At 36.8% G+C, this 9,887-nt stretch overlaps 1 protein-coding gene across 2 annotated transcripts in view; it reads right to left on the bottom strand.

The window, feature by feature from the left end:
- Positions 1 to 5,795: 5,795 nt before the first annotated feature.
- The window catches only part of LOC128659958 (zinc finger protein OZF-like), a 187,334-nt gene continuing 183,242 nt past the window's right edge, over positions 5,796 to 9,887 (bottom strand). For both annotated transcript variants that reach the window (XM_053713548.1, XM_053713547.1), the window contains one exon: positions 5,796 to 7,283. In XM_053713548.1, coding sequence (XP_053569523.1) covers positions 6,355 to 7,283 — 929 coding nt within the window. In that variant the 3' untranslated portion in view covers positions 5,796 to 6,354. The remainder of the gene's footprint in view (positions 7,284 to 9,887) is intronic.

Genomic DNA, 9,887 nt, shown 5'->3' with positions numbered 1-9,887 from the left:
TACACATGTTGGTCAAAATGAAATGTGAATTATTATATATGTGAAGAATACAGTATTCTTATTTTCAATATTATACATAATAAAAAAAAGACTAGCAGAATCAAAATAAATAATAAAATATGTCCATCAATTGATGAGAATGAAATAACACAAAATATTAATTAAAGCTACAGTAAACAACACAACTGATTGAAAATAAGAGTACAGGATATATTTATGATGAATTTAATTGAGGAAACAATTAACTCATGGGACTACCAAAAGATTAATAGTTTTTAATTGATTTGGTAATAATGTAAAGATTTTAAACATGGCATGATTTGTATTAATGATATCCAATCCTCATTTAATATATTACAGATCGTGATGTTGGTGCTGGAACCTCAAGCCAGGGCTTGTCACAGTATGGTATGTCTCATTTTAATTGACATTTGTCTTAGAAACATGGACAGAACATTACATACAAAATCCACATTGTTCAATATTTATATGTATCCGCAAAATGGATTTGTAAAATATTTACAAATAAGAATAAAAAACAAACAAACATAGGATTACATTGTAATACTAATCTGAATTTTTTTCGATTTTAAGATATCCCATCTATTCTTGATATCTTCATTTTAATGTAAGATTCTTTGAATGTCCAATTTATATTATTACCCTGTGTATTGCTTAATCTTATTTGGATACATTTTGACAAAATTCACACACTTTTGCATATGTTTTGATTTTTAAAATATAGATTCAATTTTTGAAATTGATCACGTCATTTAAGGGACATGCCAACTAAATTTTACATTGAATGATTTTGAAACGTGATTTTATTGTTTTGTATAAACATTTTATGAGCTAAATTGGTTCAGTCTATTGTTTTAGTTCTTCGAAAAACATATTGATTTTGGTTTAGGTTAAACAATGCATTACTGGTATTATCCGGCTGTTTTTTTATGCATAAATTGGCATTTTTTCAAAAATTAAAATCATGTGTTCAGAAAACAGTAGTACATAGTTTCAAAAAGTATACAATTACACATTTTGAGCTTCATGTCCCTTTAAGAGAGGATAATTAAATAATTTTTAGGATATCCTTAACTAACATATTAGATTGTAATTGCATGCTCCATCCCATTCATTACATCAACATATGGAGTAGAGAATTCATTAACAGCAACATTTTCAAATCAATATATTTTTATATTAAAGGGACACTGAGCTAAAATTATTACTGTTGTCATTCAGATAGAGCATGCAATATTAATCAACATTTAAATATAATACTATAATCATATTTTAAATATTCTATTGATAAATGTATTTTAAAATCAAGAATGTACGTTTATCTGCAGCTCCATTTTGGTTGACCAACCTGGGTTTTTATTGATGATTGGTGGATACCTTCAACAAACAATATTTATTGAATCCAATATTGCTTATCTGCCTTTAAGATTAAAATGTAGCAAAATTATAATAGGAGTCAATGTTAAATAATTTGGAACAGTTTGAACAGTGAAATCACTGATTGAAATAAATCATGTCAGTGTCCCTTTGATAAACAATAGATTCATTAATCCTTACATTCTTTGGATTAAACAATATTGATATATAATTCACATATTCACTGTTTGAGTTACTTTCTAGATATAAGCATACTCTAACAGCACCATGATTACATATTTGTACAAATCAATTTGGTTTGGTATTGTGATCAATATGTGTTGTGTCCTAAACAAGATTACTGTACATTGCACAAATGGCTCGATGTGCCACATGTCTTTGTTTATATTTGTCAACAGCTGTTATTCTAAATGTGGTTTGTGTGTATTCTTTTAAGAACATTGATCAATGGGTATATTTAGATATGCAATAGCATCGTATGAGATGAGTTTGATGTCTAATATAGTCAGAAATTAAACATATGTTAAATACATAATTTTTTACAGAATCCCCTTGATTCAATCAAGCATTTTTATTCTAATGACTGCTCTATTCTTCACATTTTCAAGTTGCTTATTCTTATAAATCGATACAGATGTGATTTAGTGCTATCCCAAATGTGTTCACTAATATATATCTATATCATTCATAGAGAGAGTTGTTGTGGGGAGCCCAGAGGGATCCAGCACCGACACAGAGCTGCCTTTGCAGTCTTCTGGTAAGTCCATTGACTCATTTATATGTCATTGAAGGTGTATTGGTAATCAATATTATGAGCATGATTCTGATGAAGCATAACATTTGAAACAAACATATAATTTACTCCTCTGATTATATATCAATTTTTTTTTAATATTGAAAGATTAAGAATTACAATTTTCTTAGTCTACACCTTTGTTATTCAGAAGATGTATAGCATATGTTTGTTTCCATGTTCAATTTTGACAACAATCATCAAGTGATACACACATGAGAAATCTTAAATGTTCAATGTACTATGCTTTTATGATTTTTAAATTAATACAAACAATAAATCGAAAATCTGAATCATTGAGAATAACAAATCTAATGTCATTTGTATGCTCCATCAAAATGATGTAAATCATAACTTTGGGTGTGTATATCTTTAATGCAACATTGATGTGTGTCTTTGAGCAACAGTAACATATGTTATAATATCTGATCTTAACGTGTACACAACATGTTATGTTTTACAGAGATTGATTTAACATGTGGGACAGAGGAGGAAGAGGCTCCCTTGAAGTCTGATGGTATGTGAAATATATCTAACATGTATCCAACATGTTTCTTTATTGGAAATCATTTTATTGAAGACATTCAAAGTCTACAGCTTTTGCACTTTAAAAAGGAATATTATTTGTCTGTTCAAATACACTACTGCCCCCTTTCTATATCAGGCAGCATGAAAATATGGTTGGTTTTTTTTTTGTTTTTTTGGATTTCTAATTCATGCCATCATGATGTCACATGCATATTCCAGGCCAAACCACAATAATAATTTTATAATTGTACAGACAGTCATTGCTATTCATCTGAGTGCCTATATGCATACCATATCCTCATGTCATCATTGTTTAGAAATTCAAACACACTTCTAAGTATATTGCAAACATAATCAAGTTGAAATGCGTTGATTTGATTTCATGATGTATGAGATGTTAATATATTTTTATTATTTATTTCAGATGGATCCTTCTCTTCTGGTCATCAGTTTTCCGCCCCTGCCCAGTCCCCTGCCCCTCCACAGACCACAGACCCTCCAGGCCCTTCCCATTTTTCCTATCCTGTCCCTCCCAAAAAACGCCCCTTCGTCCCCCTTCGCTGCTCTCCCCGTCTTTTGGCCCGTACAGCTACCCCAGCTGCCCAGCCCCCAACTCACCACTCCCCAGCTGTACGGGCTACCCCAGAGCATCAGCCCATCCCTCCCTAACCCAATTCCATCCCTCCCCCCTGTCTCAACCTTCATTGTCCTGGGTGTCGGATTGTCCTTCCCAGGCACAGCTGTAAGTATCATTCAAAATCAACATTATAAGATACTTAAAGGTACACTGAAGGCAAATTGTTTCTATTGTGATTCAAATAGAGCATGCAATGTTAATCAAATTTATAATTTACTACTCTTATCAATTATTCTTCATTCTCTTGCTATCTTTATTGAAACAAAGAAATGCCTCAAATTATTTTTAAATAAAACAAAATCTGGACATCATTTCTTTATTGTTGGATGAATGTATCCATCAATCAGCAGGGACAACCAAAGTTGATAATCAAAAATGGCCTGCCCTATAAACTTACATTCTTGCATTTAAAATATAGCTATAGAATTCTAACATTTAAAGAATAGGAGTAAATTAATAATTTTTTTTAATGTCATGCTCTATCTGAATCAGTAACTAAAATATTTTGGTTTAGTGTCCCTTTAATTTGATATCACTATATATACCAATCACCACTACTTGGATACAACAATTTATGTACAAATGTTCATACATTATCTCTTGTATAACCCAGTGGGAATGTAATTTCTTCTGGTTGCTATGTTTACACAGCTTGTCCTCAACGCCAAAATGTTTAAGGATAGGTGTGCCTACCACAGTATAACTAAAATATTTAAATTGCTAATGTAAGTACAATGTAAATCCTTTTACAAGATTTTAGACACTCAAGCTGTAAAAGTGGATCATCAAAAACCAATTAAAGGGGACAACATGTTGGAGTAAACTGTCCCTTTAATGGTTTAGGTCTGTCTGAATAACATATTTCATGTGTAAATAATCAATTTCAACAAATTAATTTAAAGAATGATTTGTCTTTATGATGACAATGTATCTTTGCTTATTTTTTGTTCTGTTGTGTAATTATCATTAATATTTTATTTATTCTTTATTTTAGGCTGTGACTCAACATGGCTCACGCTAGAAAGTCTAGCCCGCGTAGAGCAGGCCGTGTTGAGGAACGCAGCTGTCCTGAGAGGGATGAACGACACCATGCAGGCCCAGCTACAGATTCAGCATTTGACTTTGCATCAGATGATGCGGTTCAATTCAATGCTTGAATCTGTAGCTGGACAGGCACAGGATGATGAAGGGGATGACCAGTAAGTGGAGGATCTGGAGATGCTCCAAGGGCGCAGATAAAAATCCTCCATCCACATGTTGATGTTGTTTTTTATGGTTGCCATTTGGCCTTTTTGTTATTATTGTTGTGCCTGTTGCACTCTTTTACCTTGTCATATGGCTCCAATGGGGCTATCCTGGCCCTTGGCAACTCTCTTCATGGACTGTGATGCACTCTGTTACCTTGTCATATGGCTCCAATGGGGCTATGCTGGCCCTTGGCTACTCTCTTCATGGACTGTGATGCACTCTGTTACCTTGTCATATGGCTCCAATGGGGCTATGCTGGCCCTTGGCTACTCTTTTCATGGACTGTGATGCACTCTGTTACCTTGTCATATGGCTCCAATGGGGCTATGCTGGCCCTTGGCTACTCTCTTCATGGACTGTGATGCACTCTGTTACCTTGTCATATGGCTCCAATGGGGCTATGCTGGCCCTTGGCTACTCTTTTCATGGACTGTGATGCACTCTGTTACCTTGTCATATGGCTCCAATGGGGCTATGCTGGCCCTTGGCTACTCTCTTCATGGACTGTGATGCACTCTGTTACCTTGTCATATGGCTCCAATGGGGCTATGCTGGCCCTTGGCTACTCTTTTCATGGACTGTGATGCACTCTGTTACCTTGTCATATGGCTCCAATGGGGCTATGCTGGCCCTTGGCTACTCTCTTCATGGACTGTGATGGCTCCAATGGGGCTATGCTGGCCCTTGGCTACTCTTTTCATGGACTGTGATGCACTCTGTTACCTTGTCATATGGCTCCAATGGGGCTATGCTGGCCCTTGGCTACTCTCTTCATGGACTGTGATGCACTCTGTTACCTTGTCATATGGCTCCAATGGGGCTATGCTGGCCCTTGGCTACTCTTTTCATGGACTGTGATGCACTCTGTTACCTTGTCATATGGCTCCAATGGGGCTATGCTGGCCCTTGGCTACTCTCTTCATGGACTGTGATGCACTCTGTTACCTTGTCATATGGCTCCAATGGGGCTATGCTGGCCCTTGGCTACTCTCTTCATGGACTGTGATGCACTCTGTTACCTTGTCATATGGCTCCAATGGGGCTATGCTGGCCCTTGGCAACTCTCTTCATGGACTGTGATGCACTCTGTTACCTTGTCATATGGCTCCAATCTTCAGGATCTTTAAAAGATTATTTATAAACGTTGTTTATGTTTTATGACATACTAATAAAAGACATGTCATTCCACGATTCTTTGTCCTCTTTATTCATGTCATTGATTGAAATCTCTAGTTTATCTGGTTAATCCTTAAAGGGACCTTAGCAAAAATAATGGTGTTTCCTGAATCATATATGTAATACAATTGTAAATGACTTTAAGATTAACATCTCCAATTTAATTTTATTATTTGTCTTTATATATTTTTCGTAAAGCTTTATCATTGCATGATTATGATTAGCATAGTAATTCTTTTATATATGTATATCTCATATCCTGTGACGTTCCAGTCTGCTCTGTTTGCACCCTCAGGTGCTATCCGTTTGTGAGTATCCACTTTGCTTACCTGTATTAACTCTGTGTATATGGTATTAGGCCATTGGGCGCCTCTGTTTTCTTCTCTCCTAAATCATGAATTAAATCAAATTGATTTAAATCAAATCCACCCTGGGCTCACCTCATAAATGCTTGAGGTGAAAAAGGGGCCTCAAACAAGTGCAAAACTGTGCACATCAGGGGGTCACATGCAGTCATCATCAGCACTTGATATTGTGTGAGTGACAACTACATGTCACCCTCTGTACCAGGAGGTTAAACTGATTTCTTTGAATGAGTTTTCTGATGCCTAATAAGTTTTGGTTTCATAGTAAAACATTTCCCACAGTCAGAACATGAAAATGCTTTCTCTCCTGTATGAATTTTCAGATGTGCAATAAGCTTTGATTTCCGAGTAAAACATTTCCCACAGTCAGAACATGAAAATGCTTTCTGTCCTGTATGAGTTTTCTGATGCCTAACAAGATTTGATTTCTGAGTAAAACATTTCCTACAGTCAGAACATGAAAATGCTTTCTCTCCTGTGTGAATTCTCTGATGATCAATAAAATGTGATTTCTTAGAAAACCATTTCCCACAGTCAGAACATGAAAATGCTTTCTCTCCTGTATGAACTTTCTGATGTTTAGTAAAATTTGATTTCATAGCAAAACATTTCCCACAGTCAGAACATGAAAATGCTTTCTCTCCTGTATGAATTTTCTGATGTTCAATAAGCTTTGATTTCCAAATAAAACATTTCCCACAGTCAGAACATGAAAATGCTTTCTCTCCTGTATGAATTTTCAGATGTGCAATAAGCTTTGATTTCCGAGTAAAACATTTCCCACAGTCAGAACATGAAAATGCTTTCCCTCCTGTATGAGTTTTCTGATGCCTAACAAGATTTGATTTCTGAGTAAAACATTTCCTACAGTCAGAACATGAAAATGCTTTCTCTCCTGTGTGAATTCTCTGATGAGCAATACGATTTGTGTTATAGTTTAAACATTTCGCACATATAGAACAGGAAAATGGCTTTTCTCCTGTATGAATTTTCTGAGGTTTAGAAAGATGTGATTTCTTAAGAAAACATTTCCCACATTCAGAACATACATTTCCCACTTGGCTTCTTTGATTTTGAAGATGTAAAGAAGCATCTGCACTCTGATCATGACTAAGATTCTTGCAGTTTGTGAATTCACCTATCAATAAGAAACACAATGGAAGTAATGTTATTAATTACATAATTATTTTATAATGAGAACATATAAACTATTCTGATTTAGTCAGTCCCCTACATTCAATGTTCCCTCTAATTTTTGTTACAGCTGTGAAGACCTGCTACTGCTCTGAGCAACACATGTTTTACACAACCTGACAACTGGGCAGCACTTAAATATTATATAATATAAATATTAAATGAAATAAAAAAATGACACTCTATACTTTAAATAATTATTTTTTATTAAGGTTTTATTACGAAGGCATAGACAATACATATTATAAGATAAAATATATACACATACCTAAATTAAAGGTTTTTTAATAAAAGGTCCAGTTTCTTAAACAGCTGGCATTTTAGGAGTTTCACATCTGAGCCTGTATACTAGTCACATCTCCTACACTGGGATGATGTGAGTCAATCAAAATTAAATCCAGTGCTCAGATATTAGCAGTATAATAAACTGGACTGCTAACAAAATGCCTTTTTCCCCTAAGTATAAACAGGTTGGGACCCAGCTCTGAGTTGTCTCACAAAAACAAACACACATTCCCTTTAAACTTCTCTGAAGTAAATAACAGAATTTATGCTTACCTGATAAATTACTTTCTCCAACGGTGTGTCCGGTCCACGGCGTCATCCTTACTTGTGGGATATTCTCTTCCCCAACAGGAAATGGCAAAGAGCCCAGCAAAGCTGGTCACATGATCCCTCCTAGGCTCCGCCTTCCCCAGTCATTCGACCGACGTAAAGGAGGAATATGCATAGGAGAAATCATATGATACCGTGGTGACTGTAGTTAGAGAAAATAATTCATCAGACCTGATTAAAAAACCAGGGCGGGCCGTGGACCGGACACACCGTTGGAGAAAGTAATTTATCAGGTAAGCATAAATTCTGTTTTCTCCAACATAGGTGTGTCCGGTCCACGGCGTCATCCTTACTTGTGGGAACCAATACCAAAGCTTTAGGACACGGATGATGGGAGGGAGCAAATCAGGTCACCTAGATGGAAGGCACCACGGCTTGCAAAACCTTTCTCCCAAAAATAGAAGAAGCAAAAGTATCAAATTTGTAAAATTTGGTAAAAGTGTGCAGTGAAGACCAAGTCGCTGCCTTACATATCTGATCAACAGAAGCCTCGTTCTTGAAGGCCCATGTGGAAGCCACAGCCCTAGTGGAGTGAGCTGTGATTCTTTCAGGAGGCTGCCGTCCGGCAGTCTCATAAGCCAATCGGATGATGCTTTTAAGCCAAAAAGAGAGAGAGGTAGAAGTTGCTTTTTGATCTCTCCTTTTACCAGAATAAACAACAAACAAAGAAGATGTTTGTCTGAAATCCTTTGTAGCTTCTAAGTAGAATTTTAGAGCACGAACTACATCCAAATTGTGCAACAAACGTTCCTTCTTTGAAACTGGATTTGGACACAAAGAAGGCACGACTATCTCCTGGTTAATATTTTTGTTAGAAACAACTTTCGGAAGAAAACCAGGTTTAGTACGCAAAACCACCTTATCTGCATGGAACACCAGATATGGGGGAGAACACTGCAGAGCAGATAACTCTGAAACTCTTCTTGCAGAAGAAATTACAACCAAAAACAAAACTTTCCAAGATAATAACTTGATATCAACGGAATGTAGGGGTTCAAACGGAACCCCCTGAAGAACTGAAAGAACTAAATTGAGACTCCAAGGAGGAGTCAAAGGTTTGTAAACAGGCTTGATTCTAACCAGAGCCTGAACAAAAGCTTGAACATCTGGCACAGCCGCCAGCTTTTTGTGAAGTAAAACAGATAAAGCAGAAATCTGTCCCTTCAAAGAACTTGCAGATAATCCTTTCTCCAAACCCTCTTGAAGAAAGGATAGAATCGTAGGAATTTTTATCTTGTTCCATGGGAATCCTTTAGATTCACACCAACAGATATATTTTTTCCATATTTTATGGTAGATTTTTCTAGTTACAGGCTTTCTAGCCTGAACAAGAGTATCAATGACAGAATCTGAGAACCCTCGCTTTGATAAAATCAAGCGTTCAATCTCCAAGCAGTCAGTTGGAGTGAGGCCAGATTCGGATGTTCGAACGGACCTTGAACAAGAAGGTCCTGTCTCAGAGGTAGCTTCCATGGTGGAGCCGATGACATATTCACCAGGTCTGCATACCAAGTCCTGCGTGGCCACGCAGGAGCTATCAAGATCACCGATACCCTCTCCTGTTTGATCCTGGCTACCAGCCTGGGAATGAGAGGAAACGGTGGGAACACATAAGCTAGGTTGAAGGTCCAAGGTGCTACTAGTGCATCCACTAGAGTCGCCTTGGGATCCCTGGATCTGGACCCGTAGCAAGGAACCTTGAAGTTCTGACGAGACGCCATCAGATCCATGTCTGGAATGCCCCACAATTTAATTATTTGGGCAAAGATTTCCGGATGGAGTTCCCACTCCCCCGGATGAAATGTCTGACGACTCAGAAAATCCGCTTCCCAATTTTCCACTCCTGGGATGTGGATTGCAGACAAGTGGCAGGAGTGATTCTCCGCCCATTGAATTATTTTGGTCACTTCTTCCATCGCCAGGGAACTCCTTG

This window comes from Bombina bombina, chromosome 5, assembly GCF_027579735.1.
Source record: "Bombina bombina isolate aBomBom1 chromosome 5, aBomBom1.pri, whole genome shotgun sequence".
Lineage (NCBI taxonomy): Eukaryota > Metazoa > Chordata > Amphibia > Anura > Bombinatoridae > Bombina > Bombina bombina.
Note: the sequence above shows the minus strand (reverse complement) of the source record. Positions and strands in the feature narration are given on the sequence as shown.